Below are 26,669 nucleotides of genomic sequence, written 5' to 3' on the forward strand. Positions count from 1 at the left end.
GCAGGGTGGATCAGTATTGGTCAGTGCAGGGTGGATCAGTATTGATCAGTGCAGGGTGGATCAGTATTGATCGGTGTTGATCAGTGCAGGGTGTCAGTATTGATTAGTGCAGGGTGTCAGTATTGGTCAGTGCAGGGTGGATCAGTATTGATCGGTGTTGATCAGTGCAGGGTGGATCAGTATTGATCAGTGCAGGGTGGATCACTATTGATCAGTGCAGGGTGGATCAGTATTGATCGGTGTTGATCAGTGCAGGGTGTCAGTATTGATCGGTGTTGATCAGTGCAGGGTGTCAGTATTGATCGGTGTTGATCAGTGCAGGGTGGATCAGTATTGATCGGTGCTGATCAGTGCAGGGTGGATCAGTATTGATCAGTGCAGGGTGTCAGTATTGATCAGTGTTGATCAGTGCAGGGTGGATCAGTATTGATCAGTGTTGATCAGTGCAGGGTGTCAGTATTGATCCGTGTTGATCAGTGCAGGGTGGATCAGTATTGATCAGTGCAGGGTGGATCAGTATTGATCAGTGCAGGGTGGATCAGTATTGATCGGTGTTGGTCAGTGCAGGGTGGATCAGTATTGATCAGTGCAGGGTTGATCAGTATTGATCAGTGCAGGGTGGATCAGTATTGATCGGTGTTGGTCAGTGCAGGGTGGATCAGTATTGATCAGTGCAGGGTTGATCAGTATTGATCAGTGCAGGGTGGATCAGTATTGATCAGTATTGATCAGTGCAGGGTGGATCAGTATTGATCGGTGCAGGGTGGATCAGTATTGATCAGTGCAGGGTGTCAGTATTGATCAGTGCAGGGTGGATCAGTATTGATCAGTGCAGGGTGTCAGTATTGATCAGTGCAGGGTGTCAGTATTGATCAGTGTTGATCAGTGCAGGGTGGATCAGTATTGATCAGTATTGATCAGTGCAGGGTGGATCAGTATTGATCAGTATTGATCAGTGTTGATCAGTGCAGGGTGGATCAGTATTGATCAGTGCAGGGTGGATCAGTATTGATCAGTGCAGGGTGGATCAGTATTGATCAGTTCAGGGTGGATCAGTATTGATTAGTGCAGGGTGTCAGTATTGATCAGTGCAGGGTGGATCAGTAATGATCAGTATTGATCAGTGCAGGGTGGATCAGTATTGATCGGTGTGTAGAAGATCATTGTTGAGTACTGGTGGGTGTAATGCTCTCTATCCTCCAGTGGTGGCAGTATAGGAAAAGCAGAGAGAGGAACAACACGCAGAGCGCATGTGCCGGATCAGCTGACTCTAGAGCGCGCACGCTCTCTACCGCTAAGTGTCGGGAGCGCGCGACGCTGTGTGATCTGAGCAGAGGCACCGGAGAGCCCCGGGAGAGACGTACGTCACCTGATCCGGGGGGAGGGGAGTGTAATAATGGGGCGCTATTACGGTGTTTATATTGGGGGGTGCAGTATAATGATGGGGAGACTCTGGTGTTTATATTGGGGGGAGGGGTGCAGTGTTATGATGGGGACTCTATTGTGGTGTTTATATTGGGGGGTGCAGTATAATGATGGGGAGACTCTGGTGTTTATATGAGGGGAGGGGTGCAGTGTTATGATGGGGACTCTATTGTGGTGTTTATATTGGGGGGGTTCTGATGGGGGGACAACTCTGGTGTTTATATTGGGGGGGTGCAGTGTTATGATGGGGGGACTATTGTGTTTATATTGGGGGAGACTATCATGGTGTTTATTTTGGGGGGGTGCAGTGTTATGGGGGGGACTCTGGTGTTTATATTGGGGGAGGGGTGCAGTGTTATGGGGGGGACTCTGGTGTTTATATTGGGGGGGGTGCAGTGTTATGGGGGGGGTGCAGTGTTATGGGGGGGACTCTGGTGTTTATATTGGGGGGGGTGCAGTGTTATGGGGGGACTCTGGTGTTTATATTGGGGGGGTCCAGTGTTATGGGGGGACTGTGGTGTTTATATTGGGGGGAGGGGTGCAGTGTTATGGGGGGACTCTGTTTTTTATATTGGGGGGAGGGGTGCAGTGTTATGGGGGGACTCTGGTGTTTATATTGGGGGAGGGGTGCAGTGTTATGGGGGGACTCTGGTGTTTATATTGGGGGGGTGCAGTGTTATGGGGGGACTCTGGTTTTTATATTGGGGAGGGGTGAAGTGTTATGGGGGGACTCTGGTGTTTATATTGGGGGGGTGCAGTGTTATGGGGGGGACTCTGGTGTTTATATTGGGGGGAGGGGTGCAGTGTTATGGGGGACTCTGGTGTTTATATTGGGGGGAGGGGTGCAGTGTTATGGGGGGACTCTGGTGTTTATATTGGGGGGAGGGGTGCAGTGTTATGGGGGGACTCTGGTGTTTATATTGGGGGGGTGCAGTGTTATGGGGGGACTCTGGTGTTTATATTTGGGGGGGTGCAGTGTTATGGGGGGACTCTGGTGTTTATATTGGGGGGGGTGCAGTGTTATGGGGGGGACTCTGGTGTTTATATTGGGGGGGTGCAGTGTTATGGGGGGACTCTGGTGTTTATATTGGGGGGTGCAGTGTTATGGGGGACTCTGGTGTTTATATTGGGGGGGGTGCAGTGTTATGGGGGGACTCTGGTGTTTATATTGGGGGGAGGGGTGCAGTGTTATGGGGGGGACTCTGGTGTTTATATTGGGGGGGTGCAGTGTTATGGGGGGGACTCTGGTGTTTATATTGGGGGGGTGCAGTGTTATGGGGGGACTCTGGTGTTTATATTGGGGGGGGGGGTGCAGTGTTTATATTGGGGGGGAGGGGTGCAGTGTTATGGGGGGGACTCTGGTGTTTATATTGGGGGGGAGGGGGGGTGCAGTGTTATGATGGGGGGACACTGATCGTGTTTTTATGGGGGGGGGGCACTATTGTGTTTATGATGGGGGCACTCTGGTGTTTATAGTGGGGGGGGGGGGGGGCAGTCTAATGATATGGGGGCATAATTGTGGTGTTTGGGGGTGCAGTGTACTGATATGGGGGGGTCACTGTGGTGGGGTTATATTTGAGGGGGGGTGTAATATGAGGGGGCACTATTGTGGGGTTTATATGGGGGGTCACTATTGTGGGGTTACATTTGGGGCGCAGTGTAATGATTTGGGGGTGCAGTGTAATGATGGGGGGGTTATATTGGGGGCGCAGTGTAATGATGGGGGGTCACTGTGCTGGGGTTACATTTGGGGGTACGGTGTAATGATGGGGGGGTTTATATTGGGGGCGCAGTGTAATGATGGGGGGGTCACTGTGTTGGGGTTACATTTGGGGGCGCAGTGTAATGATGGGCGGGGTCACTGTGGTGGGGTTACATTTGGGGGCGCAGTGTAATGATGGGCGGGGTCACTGTGGTGGGGTTACATTTGGGGGCGCAGTGTAATGATGGGGGGGGGGTTACATTTGGGGGTACGGTGTAATTTAGTTTCTCTCTCTTTCAGGATGGATGGGAGGCCTGCTTCCCCTCCCCCACATCTCCCTCCAGACAGGTGAGTGAGCGCTCGTCGTCCTCTGGTTCTGTTGATGTGTACTGGTGGGTGGGGGGAGGGGTAATAACGGGCACAGGCGGTATGACCAGTGGAAGTGAAGGGGGGGTGCAGGACAGTCGCTGTGCCCGGATCTCGTTCATTCTGAGGTGATTGCTCCTCCTTGTAGATGTTCTATCTGATCGATGTGTGTAACAATGTAACATCGCACTTCCTGTGGTAGACGAAGGACCCCCTAGATGTCCATTGTTGGGGTTCAGGATAGGAGGGACTCTGGGGGCTCCCAGGTGGAGGCTGTACATTGATAGTGTGCTGGGCCTATTTATGGGGGGGGGGGACCTCAGAGCTGAGAAATGATGAGATCCGGTTTTCGTGTCTTCCCTCAGACTCCTCCAATGGCTTTTTGGTCTGATAATTCCATTGTAGCAATGTTGGGGTTCAGTCCATTATCAGATCCCCCCCCCCCCCCCAAGTGTGCAATCCCTCAGATATTAGTTTCCCTCCCGGTGGGTCGGCGCGGCCCCCTTTTTCCCCTCCCGGTGGGTCGGCGCGGCCCCCTTTTTCCCCTCCCGGTGGGTCGGCGCGGCCCCCTTTTTCCCTCGCGGTGTTTCGGCGCGGCCCCCTTTTTCCCTCGCGGTGTTTCGGCGCGGCCCCCTTTTTCCCTCGCGGTGGGTCGGCGCGGCCCCCTTTTTCCCTCGCGGTGGGTCGGCGCGGCCCCCTTTTTCCCTCGCGGTGGGTCGGCGCGGCCCCCTTTTTCCCTCGCGGTGGGTCGGCGCGGCCCCCTTTTTCCCTCGCGGTGGGTCGGCGCGGCCCCCTTTTTCCCTCGCGGTGGGTCGGCGCGGCCCCCTTTTTCCCTCGCGGTGGGTCGGCGCGGCCCCCTTTTTCCCTCGCGGTGGGTCGGCGCGGCCCCCTTTTTCCCTCGCGGTGGGTCGGCGCGGCCCCCTTTGTACAGAGAGGTCGCTGTGTATTGCGCTGTCCTGGAACGCCGTCCTCTCTCCCCCACCGGGGTCACTTCTATGGAGATAATCAGTAACTTTGTTCCTCGCAGCGTTGGAGGGTGACCGGGGGGGTGGGGGGAGTCGGTGGGCTGGAGAGGGTGGGGGGAGTCGGTGGGCTGGAGAGGGTGGGGGGAGAGGGTGACTGGAGTCCGGATACGGGTGAAGACTGGAGAGGAAAGGTGTTTGATTCCCTGCCAGGTGTCTGTCCTAACCCCTTCATGACCCTGAGCTCCAAACTAACCCCAACATCCAATCCCGATGCAGCTTTGTCCGGTGTGTGTAACTCGGTCCTCATTATTACACTCTGTGTATCCGGGAGGATTTTATACCGACAATTTATCAGGATGGGAAATGGGAATCAATGACTTCTGATTTTATTTTTATTTTTTCTATTAAACTGGAACAACAAAGTTACATAGAAGGTGAAAAAAGACACAAGTCCCCCCCCCTCTGTGTCAGTATTACATGTAGGGTTGTCCCGATACTTGTACTCACACAAATGCTCCCGAGGCAGGGGGAGTCGGTAGGCCGGGGGGAGTGGGGGGAGTCGGTGGGCCGGAGAGGGTGGGGGGAGTGGGTGGGCCGGGGGGAGTGGGGGGAGTCGGTGGGCCGGGGGGGAGTGGGTGGGCCGGAGAGGGTGGGGAGTCGGTGGGCCGGAGAGGGTGGGGGGAGTGGGTGGGCTGGGGGGACTGGGTGGGCCGGAGAGGACGGGGGGAGTCGGTGGGCCGGAGCAGGTGGGGGGAGTCGGTGGGCCGGAGAGGACGGGGGGAGTCAGTGGGCCGGGGGGAGTGGGGGGAGTCGGTGGGCCAGGGGGAGTGGGTAGGCCGGAGCAGGTGGGGGGAGTCGGTGGGCCGGGGGGAGTGGGTGGGCCGGAGAGGGCGGGGGGAGTGGGTGGGCCGGAGAGGGCGGGGGGAGTGGGTGGGCCGGAGAGGACGGGGGGAGTGGGTGGGTCGGTGGGCCGGGGGGAGTGGGTGGGCCGGGGGGAGTGGGTGGGCCGGAGAGGGCGGGGGGAGTGGGTGGGCCGGAGAGGACGGGGGGAGTCAGTGGGCCTGGGGGAGTGGGGGGAGTCGGTGGGCCGGGGGGAGTGGGTGGGCCGGAGAGGGCGGGGGGGTCGGTGGGCCGGAGCAGGTGGGGGGAGTCGGTGGGCCGCAGAGGGTTGGGGGAGTGGGTGGGCCGGAGAGGACGGGGGGAGTCGGTGGGCCGGAGCAGGTGGGGGGAGTCGGTGGGCCGCAGAGGGTTGGGGGAGTGGGTGGGCCGGAGAGGGCGGGGGGGTCGGTGGGCCGGAGCAGGAGGGGGGAGTCGGTGGGCCGCAGAGGGTTGGGGGAGTGGGTGGGCCGGAGAGGACGGGGGGAGTCGGTGGGCCGGAGCAGGTGGGGGGAGTCGGTGGGCCGGAGAGGGTGGGGGGAGAGCGAGTCCTATCAGTGCCCATAAGTGCCGCCTATCAGTATCGGCGAGTATCGGTATTTGTACTCAGTCTTAAAAAAAGTGGTATCGGGACACCCTAGTTACATTGTATATCTCTGTATGTTGTGGTTGTTCAGGTGATAGTTTTTTTGAAACCATCGATGCCCCTCCCCCACTGAGTCCACCGCCTGTGGAAGGGAATTCCACATCCTTGCCGCTCTTACAGTAAAGAACCCTCTACATAGTTTAAGGTTAAACGTCTTTTCTTCTAATAATAATGAGTGGCCGGGTGTCTTGTTGGGGGGGAAAGTTTTCTCCCCATTGTGGGGTCACCAGTCCGGTGTTTCTGAAATCCTCTCCCCTCCCCCGTCTCTTCTCCAGAGAGAATAAGTTCAGAGCTCCTCCCCTTTCCTCATCACTAATAGAGGATCCATTGGCTTTTCTCCAATCAGCTGATTCCATTCTCATTACTAAAATCTTGTAGTAAAAAATAAAAAGAGACGTTTTTATGGCATAACCAGGACCTTCCAATACATAAGCTCCTCCTGATACGCAGATGTGAGCGCCATTTGTTTTCTGTAAGACATGGGGGAGGGGCGTTGGTGGATTTTGTTGGTACCACAGATGGCACATAATGGATAAAAGTGTCCAGAAATCTCTTTATAAATAAAGTTGTATTAAAACCACTTCAAGACCCCACAATACACACATTGGACAATTTATTAGGCCCCCCCTTGCTAGTAGTGGGTTGGACTCAGAAAACACGGGGGGGGGGGGCTATGAAGTAACACCTCCTCAGTTCTCCCCATGCAGGGTGTGCGTGCCCCCTCCTCCTCAGTCGTTCTCCCCATGCAGGGTGTGCGTGCCCCCTCCTCCTCAGTCGTTCTCCCCATGCAGGGTGTGCGTGCCCCCCTCCCTCCTCAGTCGTTCTCCCCATGCAGGGTGTGCGTGCCCCCTCCATCCTCAGTCGTTCTCCCCATGCAGGGTGTGCGTGCCCCCCTCCCTCCTCAGTCGTTCTCCCCATGCAGGGTGTGCGTGCCCCCTCCTCCTCAGTCGTTCTCCCCATGCAGCGTGTGCGTGCCCCCTCCTCCTCAGTCGTTCTCCCCATGCAGCGTGTGCGTGCCCCCTCCCTCCTCAGTCGTTCTCCCCATGCAGGGTGTGCGTGCCCCCTCCTCCTCAGTCGTTCTCCCCATGCAGGGTGTGCGTGCCCCCCCCTCCTCCTCAGTCGTTCTCCCCATGCAGGGTGTGCGTGCCCCCTCCTCCTCAGTCGTTCTCCCCATGCAGGGTGTGCGTGCCCCCTCCTCCTCAGTCATTCTCCCCATGCAGGGTGTGCGTGCCCCCCTCCCTCCTCAGTCGTTCTCCCCATGCAGGGTGTGCGTGCCCCCTCCTCCTCAGTCATTCTCCCCATGCAGGGTGTGCGTGCCCCCCTCCCTCCTCAGTCGTTCTCCCCATGCAGGGTGTGCGTGCCCCCTCCTCCTCAGTCATTCTCCCCATGCAGGGTGTGCGTGCCCCCCTCCTCCTCAGTCGTTCTCCCCATGCAGGGTGTGCGTGCCCCCTCCTCCTCAGTCGTTCTCCCCATGCAGCGTGTGCGTGCCCCCTCCTCCTCAGTCGTTCTCCCCATGCAGCGTGTGCGTGCCCCCTCCTCCTCAGTCGTTCTCCCCATGCAGGGTGTGCGTGCCCCCTCCTCCTCAGTCGTTCTCCCCATGCAGGGTGTGCGTGCCCCCTCCTCCTCAGTCATTCTCCCCATGCAGGGTGTGCGTGCCCCCCCCCCTCCTCAGTCGTTCTCCCCATGCAGGGTGTGCGTGCCCCCTCCTCCTCAGTCATTCTCCCCATGCAGGGTGTGCGTGCCCCCTCCTCCTCAGTCATTCTCCCCATGCAGGGTGTGCGTGCCCCCTCCTCCTCAGTCGTTCTCCCCATGCAGCGTGTGCGTGCCCCCTCCTCCTCAGTCGTTCTCCCCATGCAGGGTGTGCGTGCCCCCTCCTCCTCAGTCGTTCTCCCCATGCAGGGTGTGCGTGCCCCCTCCTCCTCAGCCGTTCTCCCCATGCAGGGTGTGCGTGCCCCCCCTCCTCCTCAGCCGTTCTCCCCATGCAGGGTGTGCGTGCCCCCTCCTCCTCAGTCGTTCTCCCCATGCAGGGTGTGCGTGCCCCCCTCCTCCTCAGTCGTTCTCCCCATGCAGGGTGTGCGTGCCCCCCCTCCTCCTCAGTCGTTCTCCCCATGCAGGGTGTGCGTGCCCCCTCCTCCTCAGTCGTTCTCCCCATGCAGGGTGTGCGTGCCCCCTCCCTCCTCAGTCGTTCTCCCCATGCAGGGTGTGCGTGCCCCCTCCCTCCTCAGTCGTTCTCCCCATGCAGGGTGTGCGTGCCCCCTCCCTCCTCAGTCGTTCTCCCCATGCAGGGTGTGTGTGCCCCCTCCATCCTCAGTCGTTCTCCCCATGCAGGGTGTGCGTGCCCCCCTCCTCCTCAGTCGTTCTCCCCATGCAGGGTGTGCGTGCCTCCTCAGTCGTTCTCCCCATTCAGGGTGTGCGTGCCCCCTCCTCCTCAGTCGTTCTCCCCATGCAGGGTGTGTGTGCCCCCTCCTCCTCAGTCATTCTCCCCATGCAGGGTGTGCGTGCCCCCCTCCCTCCTCAGTCGTTCTCCCCATGCAGGGTGTGCGTGCCCCCTCCTCCTCAGTCGTTCTCCCCATGCAGGGTGTGCGTGCCCCCTCCTCCTCAGTCGTTCTCCCCATGCAGCGTGTGCGTGCCCCCTCCTCCTCAGTCGTTCTCCCCATGCAGGGTGTGCGTGCCCCCTCCTCCTCAGTCGTTCTCCCCATGCAGCGTGTGCGTGCCCCCTCCTCCTCAGCCGTTCTCCCCAAGCAGGGTGTGCGTGCCCCCTCCTCCTCAGCCGTTCTCCCCATGCAGGGTGTGCGTGCCCCCTCCTCCTCAGTCGTTCTCCCCATGCAGGGTGTGCGTGCCCCCTCCTCCTCAGTCATTCTCCCCATGCAGGGTGTGCGTGCCCCCTCCTCCTCAGTCGTTCTCCCCATGCAGCGTGTGCGTGCCCCCTCCTCCTCAGTCGTTCTCCCCATGCAGGGTGTGCGTGCCCCCTCCTCCTCAGCCGTTCTCCCCATGCAGGGTGTGCGTGCCCCCCCTCCTCCTCAGTCGTTCTCCCCATGCAGGGTGTGCGTGCCCCCCTCCTCCTCAGTCGTTCTCCCCATGCAGGGTGTGCGTGCCCCCCCTCCTCCTCAGTCGTTCTCCCCATGCAGGGTGTGCGTGCCCCCTCCTCCTCAGTCGTTCTCCCCATGCAGGGTGTGCGTGCCCCCTCCTCCTCAGTCGTTCTCCCCATGCAGGGTGTGCGTGCCCCCTCCTCCTCAGCCGTTCTCCCCATGCAGGGTGTGCGTGCCCCCTCCTCCTCAGCCGTTCTCCCCATGCAGGGTGTGCGTGCCCCCTCCTCCTCAGCCGTTCTCCCCATGCAGGGTGTGCGTGCCCCCTCCTCCTCAGTCGTTCTCCCCATGCAGGGTGTGCGTGCCCCCTCCTCCTCAGTCGTTCTCCCCATGCAGGGTGTGCGTGCCCCCTCCTCCTCAGTCGTTCTCCCCATGCAGGGTGTGCGTGCCCCCTCCTCCTCAGTCGTTCTCCCCATGCAGGGTGTGCGTGCCCCCTCCCTCCTCAGTCGTTCTCCCCATGCAGGGTGTGCGTGCCCCCTCCCTCCTCAGTCGTTCTCCCCATGCAGGGTGTGCGTGCCCCCTCCCTCCTCAGTCGTTCTCCCCATGCAGGGTGTGCGTGCCCCCTCCCTCCTCAGTCGTTCTCCCCATGCAGGGTGTGCGTGCCCCCTCCTCCTCAGTCATTCTCCCCATGCAGGGTGTGCATCCCCCCCCCTCCTCCTCAGTCGTTCTCCCCATGCAGGGTGTGTGTGCCCCCTCCTCCTCAGTCGTTCTCCCCATGCAGGGTGTGTGTGCCCCCTCCTCCTCAGTCGTTCTCCCCATGCAGGGTGTGCGTGCCCCCTCCTCCTCAGTCATTCTCCCCATGCAGGGTGTGTGTGCCCCCTCCTCCTCAGTCATTCTCCCCATGCAGGGTGTGCGTGCCCCCTCCCTCCTCAGTCATTCTCCCCATGCAGGGTGTGCATCCCCCCCCCCTCCTCCTCAGTCATTCTCCCCATGCAGGAGAGTCGATAGGGAGGTGTATGTAGATCCCCTGTCTGGGGGGGGGGGGAGTCGGTAGGGAGGTGTATGTAGATCTCCTGTCGGGGGGGTAGGGAGGTGTATGTAGAGTGCCTGTCGGGGGGAGTCGGTAGGGAGGTGTATGTAGATCCCCTGTCGGGGGGGGGTAGGGAGGTGTATGTAGATCTCCTGTCGGGGGGGTAGGGAGGTGTATGTAGATCTCCTGTCGGGGGGAGTCGGTAGGGAGGTGTATGTAGAGCGCCTGTCGGGGGGGGGGGGGGAGTGGGTAGGGAGGTGTATGTAGAGCGCCTGTCGGGGGGGGAGTCGGTAGGGAGGTGTATGTAGAGCGCCTGTCGGGGTGGGCGGGGGGTTGTAGGGAGGTGTATGTAGATCTCCTGTCGGGGGGAGGTGTATGTAGATCTCCTGTCGGGGGGGGGGGAGGAAGGTGTATGTAGATCTCCTGTCGGGGGGGAATTTTAGAATTGCAGAGACAGCACTCTGACATTAATCTTTAACATAACGAGCGCAGAGATCGGACTCCCCGCCAGCCACTCGCTAATCATTTCCCCGCCAGCCACTCGCTAATCATTTCCCCGGCCAGCGATCCACATAACAGAGCTGCCAGCTATTAACTCTTCATGGGGCCGCCTTGTTCCTAAAATAGGAAATGTGCCGATCCTTTCCCGGCTGTGCCAAGCGGGGGCTTTGTATGTGGAATGTTCCTGGGAAGCGTCTGTCGGGTTGTATTGTGTTTGGGGGGGTGGGGGGGGGCACTCTGCTGCCAGGAAGACAAGGCTTGTTCTGTGCGCAGAGAGGAAACGTCCCCGGGCACAGGTTCACATGGTAACAATTAGAGCGTGGCTTCTGTCTCTGGCACCCCTCGCTGTGTGCCCCCCACATCTACCAGCCTGGTAATGCCCCCCCCCCCCTCCTGCTGTCACCATTGTTCTTTGTTCCGTTTGATGGAGGCTGAGAGGAGGAAGTGAGCAGGTTGGGGGAGAATTCAGCATTTAATTCTATTTATCTGCTGGGGGTGGGGTTGGTGTGCAGGCCTCTGTGTAACGCTGATATCCTTCCCCCGACTTCCTCTCCGGCATCGGACTCTTTATCAGTCGCATCGCCCGGCGGACGGAGATGATTATGGTGAGGCCTTCCTGTCACCCGCTTCGGGGATGAAACTGCCTGGACTATGGAGACCAATCACATCGTCAGGTGAAAGCCCAACTCCAACCAGATCTTCACTTCATTCAGTAGGCGGGATTAGAACCCCTGGGAGGTATTTATTGCACTCTCTTCACCCATTGGATAGATTCCCCTTGTTTCCGGTCAGGACAGGAAGTGACGGGTAATCTCCCCAGTGGGGACACACCGCTGGAAAAGCCTTGTTATTGTGAGGCTCTGGAAAGGCTTGTGATCTACGCCTATGGACTACTACTCCTGTCATGTACTGGAGGACCATGGGTGACCCTTGGAGGTATAGGACGCATCAGTGCACCAGTGGAATGGATCGGTTGTGGCAAAACAGTTTTTTGGTTAGTAGGCAACACGCCTTGGTGGGATACACCCCCACCGGGCACTTTATTAGGTCCCCCTTGCTAGTAGTGGGTTGGACCCCCTTTATTAGGTCCCCCTTGCTAGTAGTGGGTTGGACCCCCTTGCTAGTAGCGGGTTGGACCCCCTTTTTTAGGTCCCCCTTGCTAGTAGCCGGTTGGATTCTCTTTATTAGGTCCCCCTTGCTAGTAGCGGGTTGGACCCCCTTTATTAGGTCCCCCTTGCTAGTAGTGGGTTGGACCCCCTTGCTAGTAGCGGGTTGGACCCCCTTTTTTAGGTCCCTTTTGCTAGTAGCCGGTTGGACCCCCTTTATTAGGTCACCCTTGCTAGTAGCGGGTTGGACCCCCTTTATTAGGTCCTCCTTGCTAGTAGCGGGTTGGACCCCCTTTATTAGGTCCCCCTTGCTAGTAGGGGGTTGGACCCCCTTTATTAGGCCCCCCTTGCTAGTAGCGGGTTGGACCCCCTTTATTAGGTCCCCCTTGCTAGTAGCGGGTTGGACCCCCTTTATTAGGTCCCCCTTGCTAGTAGCGGGTTGGACCCCCTTTATTAGGTCCCCCTTGCTAGTAGCGGGTTGGACCCCCTTTATTAGGTCCCCCTTGCTAGTAGCGGGTTGGACCCCCTTTATTAGGTCCCCCTTGCTAGTAGCGGGTTGGACCCCCTTTATTAGGTCCCCCTTGCTAGTAGCGGGTTGGACCCCCCTTTATTAGGTCCCCCTTGCTAGTAGCGGGTTGGACCCCCTTTATTAGGTCCCCCTTGCTAGTAGCGGATTGGACCCCCTTATTAGGTCTTCCTTGCTAGTAGCCGGTTGGATTCTCTTTATTAGGTCCCCCTTGCTAGTAGTGGGTTGGACCCCCTTTATTAGGTCCCCCTTGCTAGTAGCGGGTTGGACCCCCTTTATTAGGTCCCCCTTGCTAGTAGCTGGTTGGACCCCCTTTATTAGGTCCTCCTTGCTAGTAGCGGGTTGGACCCCCTTTATTAGGTCCCCCTTGCTAGTAGTGGGTTGGACCCCCTTTATTAGGTCTCCCTTGCTAGTAGCGGGTTGGACCCCCTTTATTAGGTCCCCCTTGCTAGTAGCCGGTTGGACCCCCTTTATTAGGTCCCCCTTGCTAGTAGCGGGTTGGACCCCCTTTATTAGGTCCTCCTTGCTAGTAGCGGGTTGGACCCCCTTTATTAGGTCCTCCTTGCTAGTAGCGGGTTGGACCCCCTTTATTAGGTCCCCCTTGCTAGTAGTGGGTTGGACCCCCTTTATTAGGTCCACCTTGCTAGTAGCGGGTTGGACCCCCTTTATTAGGTCCCCCTTGCTAGTAGTGGGTTGGACCCCCTTTATTAGGTCTCCCTTGCTAGTAGCGGGTTGGACCCCCTTTATTAGGTCCTCCTTGCTAGTAGCGGGTTGGACCCCCTTTATTAGGTCCACCTTGCTAGTAGCGGGTTGGACCCCCTTTATTAGGCCCCCCTTGCTAGTAGCGGGTTGGACCCCCTTTATTAGGTCCCCCTTGCTAGTAGCGGGTTGGACCCCCTTTATTAGGTCCTCCTTGCTAGTAGCGGGTTGGACCCCCTTTATTAGGTCCTCCTTGCTAGTAGCGGGTTGGACCCCCTTTATTAGGTCCTCCTTGCTAGTAGCGGGTTGGACCCCCTTTATTAGGTCCTCCTTGCTAGTAGCGGGTTGGACCCCCTTTATTAGGTCCCCCTTGCTAGTAGTGGGTTGGACCCCCTTTTCTCTGTCAGCGGGGGAGGGGTCAGCGTGGGGGTGCGGCAGTTGGCTATCAGCGATGGGAGGGGGGGTATATCTGTCAGCGGGGGTGCGCTATGCCCACCCATATGCGATTGTGAAGGGGAGGTGCAGTCATTGGCTGTGAAGGGGGGGGTGCAGTCATTGGCTGTCAGGGGGGGGTGCGGTCGTTGGCTGTGAAGGGGGGGGTGCAGTCATTGGCTGTCAGAGGGGGGGGGGGTGCGGTCGTTGGCTGTGAAGGGGGGGTATGGCTGTCATTGTCCCATCTGTGGAGTTTCCATAGCATTTTCCTGCTGGATTGGTGTTTTCATGTTATCACTCACTCTGGGACTTTTTGGGGTGTTTTTTGTTTCTAAGAGAAATCTCCAGATTTGGGAATTTTAGGCCTTGGGGTTGAGGAAATCCCAGGCGGACATCCAGCAACATGTGGTGTTAATCGGAGCACCTCGCTAGCAGCGCGCCGCTGTCACCCACCTCTGTGTGCCGGCCCCCATGCCCCTTCATAGCGGCTCCTCGGAATCTCTGCAGTGGGAGAACCTGTATTGTATTGTTTACATTTTTGTGGTGAGAGCTGCAGACGGATTTAGAAGCCGCTCTGCATTCCATCCTGTGATATGAATCAGCCTGAATGGAAAACAGCGAGACCGACAAAACACTCCACCGAGAGATCGTCTACCAGAGAATGGGGCGAGTGCGGGGCTCACCCCAATGGGACCCACCCATCAAAACCCTTTTGTGACAAGTTTTTACCGCCCCATACACACAGTGGTGCTTCGGCTTTCATTGGTTTTGATCCCTGAATACTTTTTTATAGACAGGTCCTCTTCTGCAGGACCGGAATTCAGGCCGGTTTCGGCAAGGTGACCACATCAGATGATGCAATGAATTATCGGACCATTTCGTGAACAAAATTGAAAGGATCCCCCTCAACCCCCTCAGCAGTCCCCAGCCCAATCACCGCAGGAATCGGGCCCAAGTAACAATGTTTACTCTAAAACCCGTCTCCCTGGATGCCACTAAAAATATTATCTGCACTCTGCGAAATAGCACAGCGCCTAACGATATTATCCCCACCAAACTGCTGAAGGAATGTGCCGATATTTTGGCTCCACCCATCAAGCAGCTGATTAACCAGTCATTTAGGGAAGGCATAGTGCCCTCCCTGTTGAAACAAGGGATAATCAGACCCATCTTAAAGAAACCCACCCTTGACCCCAAAGACCCTGAACATCGTCGTCCCATAACAGGCCTCAACGTCTTTTCCAAGGTAATGGAGAAAGTAGGTGTACAACAGCTGCAACAGCATTTAGACACCCATAATTTGCTCGATCCTTATCGGGTTTCCGTCCAGGGTACGGGACAGAAACGGCACTGCTCAAAATATCGGATGATGCTCTTGAGGCCGCAGACGAAGGAGAACCTTGTCTTCTAGTACTGTTGGACCTTAGCGCAGCTTTTGATACGGTTGACCACAAACTATTGCTTATTCGGCTAGCTGAAGTAGCCAAGATCGCGGAATGTGACTTACCCTGGTTCTCCTCCTTTTTGGAAAACCGATCACAAGTAGTGAAACTGGGACCTTTCCCTTCTGAAAAACGCACGGTGTCATGCGCAGTCCCTCAAGGATCCCCTCTGTCCCCGGTTCTGTTTAATATCTATCTCCGCCCTCTTTTTGAAATCATCAGCAGCCAAAAGCTGCTCTATGATTCCTATGCGGATGACACACAATTGTATTTTCGTATCTGCAACAAAAAGGATCATCATCGCGATCTAGAGAAATGTCTCTTTGATAGAGAACTGGATGACAAAGAGTTATCTTAAACTCAACGGCTCAAAAACAGAACTTCTCCTGTTTCACGCCAATCGGAAGAATCAACTGGCAACAACCTGGACACCTCCGCCCATTCTGGGAAAAATCATCTCCCCTAGCGCCAAAGTCAAAAGTCTCGGGGTTATCTTTGACACCCACATGACAATGGACGCACAAATAGGGTCAGTAGTCAGCGGATCGCACCATCTGCTACGCTTATTACGCAGACTAATCCCATTTATTCCTAAAGAAGACGTAGCAGGCGTGGTGGGAACAATTGTTAACTCCAGATTGGACTATGCTAATGCCCTCTATCTAGGACTCCCCAAATACCAAATCACGCGCCTGCAAGTCGTTCAGAACACAGCCGCGCGTCTGGTGACTGGGAAAAAACCTTGGGAATCAATCTCACCCTCACTGAGATCCCTTCATTGGTTGCCAGTTAAAGACAAAGTCACTTTCAAAGCGCTCTGTCTAACGCATAAATGTATTTGGGGAAATGCCCCCCAATATCTATGCGACAAAATAAAAGCTTACAACCCCAATCGCGCTCTGCGATCCTCCAACCAAAATTTACTCCAAGTCCAAAGGAGAAAGAAGATTTGCTGTCCTGGGCCCTCGACTTTGGAACACTTTGCCAACCTCCATTCGGTTGGAGGAGAACCACTTGGCCTTTAGGAGAAAGATCAAAACCCATCTCTTCTGAGCTCAAGGGAGAAATGGTCAAACGAGCGCCCTGAGGCGATTCAGTTCGCATGTGTAGCGCTATATATATTTTTCACTCACTCATTCCTCAGCAGTCTGTGAGCTTGGTGACCCAGAGAGGGGAGGTCTCTGACCACTATATATATATATCTCCACCATGTGTGATAATTGTCTCCCCAGGCAGGGTGTGGATGTGACCTCTTTGTTCTGGGGAATTCTCTTTTGTTTTGTGGAGACTTTCTCTCACTTCCTGTTGTCTGTGGGACAGGAAGTGAAGGAAAATATCCCAACAGGACAGAGCTGACAAAACAAATGGCCTGACAGTGTTCGTTGTAAACCACCTGAAATGAAAAAATGAACAAAGCACCTCCCTCTAAAGAGGTATACTTGCCTCTATCCTGTGTGCATTCTGTCTGATATCTGTATTCGTCCTTTCCGACAGTTTTGCCGACACCAGACAATCCCAAGAGATGCCTCCCCCAGCAAGTCCTTTACAGCCTCAGCTGTGCATGTAGAGGGGGGTGTTGATTCCCTTCACTCAGTTCTCAGATTACACTCAGCTCCTTGCTCTATGATGTGCAGTGTGTCAAGCCATACCCTCCCCCCCCCTTGAATTTCAGACATTTTGTAGAAATTCTGGACTTAGAAATGATGTAGAAGAGGAAGCGTTATAGATAAACAAGTACAACTTATGTAGGAGGATTTTTGTTTTACATTTTTTGTCTACAAAAACTTTAATCTTTCCTTATCGAGCGAAATAGGAAAGTTAAGTCTATGTATACACGTTATGGGTGCGCAGCGCCAGGGAAATGAAGCCCCAAACTATTCCAGGACTGAGAGGATGACCCATGTGCTCACCCTCTGACCTGCTGATGGGACCACCTGAAGGGTGAAAGGTCACTGCCAGGCCTATAGGTTGTGTCAGGTCTTCATTCATGGGGTACGTGGAGACGTGGGCTGTATATTCCTCAGGATGGGCTTTTGGTCTATTTTTATTAATGATGATAATATTGGAGGATCTGCCTGTACTGATCGGAGGAACGTTCTCATTATAAGACCGCGTCTCTATTGTTGTCCATCTTCATGAGACTTACTGGGGAGGATTTACCAAAACTGGAGAGTGTGGAATCTGGTGCAGCCAATCAGCTTGTTCCGTTAAGCTTTGACAGTAAAACCTGGAAGCGGATTGGTTACACAGCTGCACCAGGTTTTGCACCCTCCAGGTTTAGTAAATCTCCCCCATAGTCTGCGTCCTCTGCAGTGCCCCCGTTGGATCGTCCTTGGATCGTCCTTGTGCATGTGGCTTCCCTGGCTCTGTATGATAAAAGGATAATCCCTGCGGGGATTACGGCTCATTGCTTGTTTATTACCTGATGGAAATTACCTGCAGCGTCACGGTGTGTGTGGGCGTCATTCACTCTTTCCATGGCTTCTACGTACATCCTGAGTCCCTCTATGAAGGGGGTTCTGAGGACCGATGTGACGATGCAGAGAGCTGGGAACCCTTCACAGTGCAGCTGAGCATTCAGTGTGATAACGATCGGTATGATGGAGGCAATCTATCTTTTTATTGGCTATTTTAGGACGTGTTCTATAAATGGTCTGTGACAAATATTTTCTTTTGTTTTGATGGAGGAACAGACTAAGGGGTTCAGAGAGCCGTATGATGGGGGGGAGGGCAGACTGAGGGGTTCAGAGAGCCGTATGATGGGGGGGAGGGCAGACTGAGGGGTTCAGAGAGCCGTATGATGGGGGGGAGGGCAGACTGAGGGGTTCAGAGAGCCGTATGATGGAAGGGCAGACTGAGGGGCTCAGAGGGCCGTATGATGGGGGGCAGACTGAGGGGCTCAGAGAGCCGTATGTTGGTGGGGGCAGGCTGAGGGGTTCAGAGAGCCGTATGATAGGGGGGGAGGGCAGACTGAGGGGTTCAGAGAGCCGTATGATGGGGGGGAGGGCAGACTGAGGGGTTCAGAGAGCCGTATGATGGTGGGCGCAGACTGAGGGGTGTGGTATGATGGAGGGGGCAGACTGAGGGGTGTGGTATGATGGAGGGGGCAGACTGAGGGGTTGGGTAGGATGGCGGGGGCAGACTGAGGGGTTGGGTAGGATGGCGGGGGCAGACTGAGGGGTTGGGTAGGATGGCGGGGGCAGACTGAGGGGTTGGGTAGGATGGCGGGGGCAGACTGAGGGGTTGGGTAGGATGGTGGGGGCAGACTGAGGGGTTGGGTAGGATGGCGGGGGCAGACTGAGGGGTTGGGTAGGATGGCGGGGGCAGACTGAGGGGTTGGGTAGGATGGCGGGGGCAGACTGAGGGGTTGGGTAGGATGGCGGGGGCAGACTGAGGGGTTGGGTAGGATGGCGGGGGCAGACTGAGGGGTTGGGTAGGATGGCGGGGGCAGACTGAGGGGTTGGGTAGGATGGCGGGGGCAGACTGAGGGGTTGGGTAGGATGGCGGGGGCAGACTGAGGGGTTCGGTATGATGGTGGGGACAGACTGAGGGGTTTCGTTATGATGGTGGGGGCAGACTGAGGGGTTCGGTATGATGGTGGGGACAGACTGAGGGGTTTCGTTATGATGGTGGGGGCAGACTGAGGGGTGTGGTATGATGGTGGGGGCAGACTGAGGGGTGTGGTATGATGGTGGGGGCAGACTGAGGGGTGCGGTATGATGGTGGGACAGACTGAGGGGTTCGGTATGATGGTGGGGGCAGACTGAGGGGTTTCGGTATGATGGTGGGGGCAGACTGAGGGGTGCGGTATGATGGTGGGGGCAGACTGAGGGGTTCGGTAGGATGGTGGGGGCAGACTGAGGGGTTCGGTAGGATGGTGGGGGCAGACTGAGGGGTTCGGTAGGATGGTGGGGGCAGACTGAGGGGTTCGGTAGGATGGTGGGGGCAGACTGAGGGGTTCGGTAGGATGGCGGGGTCAGACTGAGGGGTTCGGTAGGATGGCGGGGGCAGACTGAGGGGTTGGGTAGGATGGCGGGGGCAGACTGAGGGGTTGGGTAGGATGGCGGGGGCAGACTGAGGGGTTGGGTAGGATGGCGGGGGCAGACTGAGGGGTTGGGTAGGATGGCGGGGGCAGACTGAGGGGTTGGGTAGGATGGCGGGGGCAGACTGAGGGGTTGGGTAGGATGGCGGGGGCAGACTGAGGGGTTGGGTAGGATGGCGGGGGCAGACTGAGGGGTTGGGTAGGATGGCGGGGGCAGACTGAGGGGTTCGGTAGGATGGCGGGGGCAGACTGAGGGGTTGGGTAGGATGGCGGGGGCAGACTGAGGGGTTGGGTAGGATGGCGGGGGCAGACTGAGGGGTTGGGTAGGATGGCGGGGGCAGACTGAGGGGTTGGGTAGGATGGCGGGGGCAGACTGAGGGGTTGGGTAGGATGGCGGGGGCAGACTGAGGGGTTGGGTAGGATGGCGGGGGCAGACTGAGGGGTTGGGTAGGATGGCGGGGGCAGACTGAGGGGTTGGGTAGGATGGCGGGGGCAGACTGAGGGGTTGGGTAGGATGGCGGGGGCAGACTGAGGGGTTGGGTAGGATGGCGGGGGCAGACTGAGGGGTTCAGGGAGTTCATTGTACCCCAGTAATTGCTGTTGAGCGCTTTTCTATCATTTACTGTCAGATTCTTGGCGTTTGGTGACCTGTGTTCATCATTGTTGGTTATATTTTGTCGTTGTTTCTTCTGTCATTCTTGTAATTTGCATTCTCTGTGTATTCGCTGACATCTCCCATTGTCTTCCCTCTCCAGGACATGAATGGGACGATCGCCTGGCCGGTTTATGTGAATGGGACGATCGCCTGGCCGGTTTATGTGAAGATCTGACCCATCCAGTGGTCTCCCGGGCCCAGTATGGCCCAGATCTCCAGCAGTAATGGCTTCAGACAGTCTTCGGCGGCTCGGCCTCTGGGAACGAAGGATGTGGGGAAGGAGGAAGCCTTGCAGATGGAAGCGGAAGCTTTGGACAAGCTTCACAAAGAGAGGAGACAGCCGTATGCCAGCCGTGGCGCCACGTTCACCAGAGCCCATCCCACGCCCTCGGCCCTGAGCAAGCAGGACCACGATCTGATGGCGTTCCCGGAAGTGGACGCCAGGAGGTGGTCGGGGAAGTCCCTGCAGAGTATAGACCTGGAGAAGGTTCCTATGGCTGAACTAGAGAAGTTTCTCTTGGATGACATGTTTGAAGCCCCCAAAGCAGCAGCTCCCACCCAGCTGCCGGTGTTGAATCCGGTGGTCTCGGCACCATGCTTCACTCCGTCGTTCCCGGGTGGTCAGTGGGCATCTAGATTGCAAGCTCCGGTGCCTTCTTCTTCTTTGCCGCCAACCTTTTCATTTCCAAAATGCGTGGATCCATTTCAGAACGGATTCAGTCCCAACGCGTCTGCAGGGCAGCGCAGGGAGCCGTTGTTTCTCAGTCTTCCGGCACGTCCTGCGTTCATTTCCTACGCCCTACCACCCAGCTCGCCCTTCCACCCCCGAGGAGCTCTGCCCACCTATTCTGCTCCCTTCACCCCAGACATGGCCAAATTATTAGACAAAGTTGCAAAGGCCTCACAATTTCAGAGGAATGGAAAGGCCAATCATGACACTCCTACAACGCAAAGCACAAGCGCAGACTCTCCTGGAGAGAAGGCCAGTAAGACTGATGACATCAGCAAATTTGATTGGCTGGACCTGGACCCTCTCAGCAAACCCAAGGTGGACAGTGTGGACCTCTGCGCCGTCTCTCTGGAGGGTGATGGCGCCTGCAGCGAGATTGTGGCTGAAGATCCTTGGGATGCTGTGTTATTGGAAGAGAAACCTCTGAAGACCACCCAGTCCGAGAGGAAAGCCAACCTGAAATCCCCTTCCGGTGCTACAGTCACTCGCAGTCATTCCTTGAACCTGAGGCCAGCCTACATCTCGCTACCCAGAGGCCAGTCAGTGGAGGTGAGTCCAGCTTTGTATCCCACCTTACCATCAAATAACATGCAAGCCCAAGGGCATCCAAACTGCGTTCTGGGGAGGAAGGGTTGTCAGGGGTGATAAGGGTGTGGGGGAGGTCTCAGCTCAATTGCTGTCCTGGTGTCCAATCAGGAAGTGGGGGGATCACCCTAAATTGGTTGCAGACCACTGGTGTCGTCTTCTCTGGTGTCGTCGTTCCTCCCTCTCCTCTTCTTCTCTGGTGTCGTCGTTCCTCCCTCTCTATTTCTCTGGTGTCGTCGTTCCTCCCTCTCCTCTCTTCTTCTCTGGTGTCGTCGTTCCTCCCTCTCCTCTTCTTCTCTGGTGTCGTCGTTCCTCCCTCTCCTCTTCTTCTCTGGTGTCGTCGTTCCTCCCTCTCCTCTTCTTCTCTGGTGTCGTCGTTCCTCCCTCTCCTCTTCTTCTCTGGTGTCGTCGTTCCTCCCTCTCCTCTTCTTCTCTGGTGTCGTCGTTCCTCCCTCTCTATTTCTCTGGTGTCGTCGTTCCTCCCTCTCCTCTCTTCTTCTCTGGTGTCGTCGTTCCTCCCTCTCCTCTCTTCTTCTCTGGTGTCGTCGTTCCTCCCTCTCCTCTTCTTCTCTGGTGTCGTCGTTCCTCCCTCTCCTCTTCTTCTCTGGTGTCGTCGTTCCTCCCTCTCCTCTTCTTCTCTGGTGTCGTCGTTCCTCCTTCTCTATTTCTCTGGTGTCGTCGTTCCTCCCTCTCCTCTCTTCTTCTCTGGTGTCGTCGTTCCTCCCTCTCCTCTTCTTCTCTGGTGTCGTCGTTCCTCCCTCTCCTCTTCTTCTCTGGTGTCGTCGTTCCTCCCTCTCTATTTCTCTGGTGTCGTCGTTCCTCCCTCTCCTCTCTTCTTCTCTGGTGTCGTCGTTCCTCCCTCTCCTCTCTTCTTCTCTGGTGTCGTCGTTCCTCCCTCTCCTCTTCTTCTCTGGTGTCGTCGTTCCTCCCTCTCCTCTTCTTCTCTGGTGTCGTCGTTCCTCCCTCTCTATTTCTCTGGTGTCGTCGTTCCTCCCTCTCCTCTCTTCTCTGGTGTCGTCGTTCCTCCCTCTCCTCTCTTCTTCTCTGGTGTCGTCGTTCCTCCCTCTCCTCTCTTCTTCTCTGGTGTCGTCGTTCCTCCCTCTCCTCTCTTCTTCTCTGGTGTCGTCGTTCCTCCCTCTCCTCTTCTTCTCTGGTGTCGTCGTTCCTCCCTCTCCTCTTCTTCTCTGGTGTCGTCGTTCCTCCCTCTCCTCTTCTTCTCTGGTGTCGTCGTTCCTCCCTCTCCTCTCTTCTTCTCTGGTGTCGTCGTTCCTCCCTCTCCTCTTCTTCTCTGGTGTCGTCGTTCCTCCCTCTCCTCTTCTTCTCTGGTGTCGTCGTTCCTCCCTCTCCTCTTCTTCTCTGGTGTCGTCGTTCCTCCCTCTCTCCTCTTCTTCTCTGGTGTCGTCGTTCCTCCCTCTCTTCTCTTCTTTTCTGGTGTCGTCGTTCCTCCCTCTCTCCTCTTCTTCTCTGGTGTCGTCGTTCCTCCCTCTCTCCTCTTCTTCTCTGGTGTCGTCTTTCCTCCCTCTCTCCTCTTCTTCTTCTCTGGTGTCGGCGTTCCTCCCTCTCTTCTTCATGCCTGAGAATAGTAGCATGCTTTGGATGAGGTTGGGGTGGTGCAGCAGGACTGTGTGTAAGGAGTGGGGTACATGGGGGTACTGTGATCACACACCCTCTCTCCCTGATAATAAATATACATGTGGAGCCGTGTTTGCGGCAGTAGTAAAGTGAGATTAGGGGGAAGGTGAGTCAGTCGCTCATCATGTATCTGCGGAGGTCATAAAACGCACCGTCTGCATTTCACATCTCGGGAAACTTCCTCAATCCTGTGGTGACATCGGCTGAGAATTCTGTAATCCGTTTCCTGTCATGTGACTCACCCAAGAAATCTCATCTCCGACACAACGCCCCGGAGCTCTGTGTACTCGCTGTGTATATAATCCCGGAGCTCTGTGTACTCGCTGTGTATATAATCCCGGAGCTCTGTGTACTCACTGTATATATAATCCTGGAGCTCTGTGTACTCGCTGTATATATAATCCCGGAGCTCTGTGTACTCACTGTGTATATAATCCCGGAGCTCTGTGTACTCACTGTGTATATAATCCCGGAGCTCTGTGTACTCACTGTGTATATAATCCTGGAGCTCTGTGTACTCGCTGTATATATAATCCCGGAGCTCTGTGTACTCACTGTATATATAATCCCGGAGCTCTGTGTACTCACTGTGTATATAATCCCGGAGCTCTGTGTACTCGCTGTATATAGAATCCCGGAGCTCTGTGTACTCACTGTATATATAATCCCGGAGCTCTGTGTACTCACTGTGTATATAATCCCGGAGCTCTGTGTACTCGCTGTATATAGAATCCCGGAGCTCTGTGTACTCGCTGTGTATATAATCCCGGAGCTCTGTGTACTCGCTGTGTATATAATCCCAGAGCTCTGTGTACTCACTGTATATAATCCCGCAGCTCTGTGTACTCACTGTATATATAATCCCGGAGCTCTGTGTACTCGCTGTGTATATAATCCCGGAGCTCTGTGTACTTTATATATAATCCGGAGCTCTGTGTACTTTATATATAATGCCGGAGCTCTGTGTACTCACTGTATATATAATCCCGGAGCTCTGTGTACTCGCTGTGTATATAATCCCGGAGCTCTGTGTACTCGCTGTATATATAATAATCCCTGAGCTCTGTGTACTCACTGTGTATATAATCCCGCAGCTCTGTGTACTCACTGTGTATATAATCCCGCAGCTCTGTGTACTTTATATATAATCCGGAGCTCTGTGTACTTTATATATAATCCCGGAGCTCTGTGTACTCACTGTGTATATAATCCGGAGCTCTGTGTACTTTATACAGTGATGAAAATAAGTATTTGAACACCCTGCTATTTTGCAAGTTCTCCCACTTGGAAATCATGGAGGGGTGTGAAATTGTCATGGTAGGTGCATGTCCACTGTGAGAGACATAATCCAGAAATCACAATGTATGATAACTATTTATTTGTAGGATACAGCTGCAAATAAGTATTTGAACACCTGAGAAAATCAATGTTAATATTTGGTACAGTCGCCTTTGTTTGCAATTACAGAGGTCAAACGTTTCTTGTAGTTTCTCACCAGCTTTGCACACACTGGAGGAGGGATTTTGGCCCACTCCTCCACACAGATCTTCTCTACATCAGTCAGGTTTCTGGGCTGAGAAACACGGAGTTTGAGCTCCCTCCAAAGATTCTCTATTGGGTTTAGGTCTGGAGACCTTGATATGCTTCTTACAGAGCCACTCCTTGGTTATCCTGGCTGTGTGCTTTGGGTCATTGTCATGTTGGAAGACCCAGCCTCGACCCATCTTCAAAGCTCTAACTGAGGGAAGGAATCTCGCAATACATGGCCCCGGTCATCCTCTCCTTGTCCCATGTGCAGAAAAACACCCCCAAAGCATGATGCTACCACCCCCATGTTTCACAGTAGGGATGGTGTTCTTGGGATGGTACTCATCATTCTTCTTCCTCCAAACACGGTTAGTGGAATTATGACCAAAAAGTTCTATTTTGGTCTCATCTGACCACATGACTTTCTCCCATGACTCCTCTGGATCATCCAAATGGTCATTGGCAAACTTAAGACGGGCCTTGACATGTGCTGGTTTAAGCAGGGGAACCTTCCGTGCCATGCATGATTTCAAACCATGACGTCTTAGTGTATTACCAACAGTAACCTTGGAAACGGTGGTCCCAGCTCTTTTCAGGTCATTGACCAGCTCCTCCCGTGTAGTCCTGGGCTGATTTCTCACCTTTCTTAGGATCATTGAGACTCCATGAGGTGAGATTTTGCATGGAGCCCCAGTCCGAGGGAGATTGACAGTCATGTTTTCTAATGATTGCTCCAACAGTGGACCTTTTTTCACCAATTTCCCCGTAGCCCTTTCCAGCCTTGTGGAGGTGTACAATTTTGTCTCTAGTGTCTTTGGACAGCTCTTTGGTCTTGGCCATGTTAGTAGTTGGATTCTTACTGATTGTATGGGGTGGACAGGTGTCTTTATGCAGCTAATGACCTCAAACAGGTGCATCTCATTTAGGAGAATAAATGGAGTGGAGGTGGACATTTTAAAGGCAGACTAACAGGTCTTTGAGGGTCCGAATTCTAGCTGATAGACAGGTGTTCAAATCAGGGCTGTGGAGTCGGAGTCGGGGGAAATTTTGGGTACCTGTAGTCGGAGTCGGCAAACAATGCACCGACTCCGACTCCTACTAAATTTAGATTGGAATTGGAAAAAAAAAAAAGCAAGTTTAAATGTCCCAATTCACAAAAAGTTATAATTAATGACTTCTCTACTGTAAGAATAAAGACCAATGCATGCAGTTCCTCACGTTAAGTGACCGTGAAGAAGCGCGCTTTTCATGTGCTTCACTATATGGCACGCAGCGCACAATTAGGAGCTGCAATACTTATACTTTCCATAGTGTTGTGTTCTGCTTTTACAGGGAACGCATGTTAGAGCACCAGTAAGTGTCCAAATAAAAAAATTCCAACAGGAGTTTTATAAAGCACTAAAAGAAGTTGTAAAGTATGATCGCTCATCAAAACTTACTGCTGAAGAAGCCATCCTTGTTTATCCAGAGATCGTTAGTGATGTGGCCAGAATAGTTACTGCAATGCCACCCACCCAAGTCAGTGTGGAAAGATTATTTTCAGCCCTAAAAATAATAAAGTCTGACTTAAGAGCCTCTATGAAAGAGGATCTGGCAGAGGCAATTCTCTTCCTTAGAACTCTACATTGCTACATTTGCTAAGCCTAGAACTACATTTCAAGATTAATATAAACCATTTCTAGGTTTTACAGATTTTGTTTTTGGTTCATTATAGATAAGCTTTGTTTTTGTTCTAAAACAACCAAATAATGTGGTTTGTATTTTTGAACTGGTAAAGATCCTGTTCCTGATGTTTATGCCTGCTGCTACTATCCAGTCACTTGATTGTTTTCATTGTGTTTGTCTTTTGCTTAAACTGTGCAATACAGTACACTGTTGGCTTCCCAGCCAGTAGTCCTGTGGTAGGTTGCGTTTCTTTCCCTCAAGGAATCTATAAAATACATTCGCATATTAATACAAAGGAGTCCGAGTCGGAGTCGGAAGTACATAAAACTGAGGAGTCGGAACATTTATCTACCGACTCCACAGCCCTGGTTCAAATACTGATTTGCAGCTGTATCATACAAATAAATAGTTATCATAAATTGTGATTTCTGGAATTTTTTTTTTTGATTATGTCTCTCACAGTGGACATGCACCTACGATGACAATTTCACACCCCTCCATGATTTCCAAGTGGGAGAACTTGCAAAATAGCAGGGTGTTCAAATACTTATTTTCATCACTGTGTATATAATCCCGGAGCTCTGTGTACTCGCTGTATATATAATCCCGGAGCTCTGTGTACTCGCTGTGTATATACATTGTCTGATATTCCTAGAGCTCTGTGTTATCACAGCCGAGTTCTGTAATATGTAGTCTTCCTGTGTGCAGTGGGTTGTAGTCGGTACGTCCACCATGGGAGGTCCTGTGGGCTGTAGTCGGTATGTCCTCCATGGGAAGTCCTGTGTGCAGTGGGTTGTAGTCGGTACTTCCTCCATGGGAAGTCCTGTGGGCAGTGGGTTGTAGTCGGTACGTCCACCATGGGAGGTCCTGTGGGCAGTGGGTTGTAGTCGGTACATCCTCCATGGGAAGTCCTGTGGGCAGTGGGTTGTGGTCGGTACGTCCTCCATGGGAAGTCCTGTGGGCAGTGGGCTGTAGTCGGTACGTCCTCCATGGGAAGTCCTGTGGGCAGTGGGCTGTAGTCGGTACGTCCTCCATGGGAAGTCCTGTGTGCAGTGGGTTGTAGTCGGTACGTCCTCCATGGGAAGTCCTGT

General features: G+C 54.7%; 1 protein-coding gene across 3 annotated transcripts in view; it reads left to right on the plus strand.

Moving 5' to 3' along the window:
* The first annotated feature begins 1,267 nt into the window (after positions 1-1,267).
* Positions 1,268-26,669, plus strand: part of PIK3C2A (phosphatidylinositol-4-phosphate 3-kinase catalytic subunit type 2 alpha) — a 78,704-nt gene continuing 53,302 nt past the window's right edge. For 2 of the 3 annotated variants that reach the window (XM_040334498.1, XM_040334500.1), the window contains exons 1-3: positions 1,268-1,360; positions 3,428-3,475; positions 19,540-20,718. In XM_040334498.1, coding sequence (XP_040190432.1) covers positions 19,642-20,718 — 1,077 coding nt within the window. In that variant the 5' untranslated portion in view covers positions 1,268-1,360; positions 3,428-3,475; positions 19,540-19,641. Of the gene's footprint in view, positions 1,361-3,427; positions 3,476-11,050; positions 11,212-19,539; positions 20,719-26,669 lie in introns of those variants that run through there. The other variant, XM_040334499.1, reaches the window with a different exon arrangement.

Source organism: Rana temporaria, assembly GCF_905171775.1.
Source record: "Rana temporaria chromosome 11 unlocalized genomic scaffold, aRanTem1.1 chr11z, whole genome shotgun sequence".
Lineage (NCBI taxonomy): Eukaryota > Metazoa > Chordata > Amphibia > Anura > Ranidae > Rana > Rana temporaria.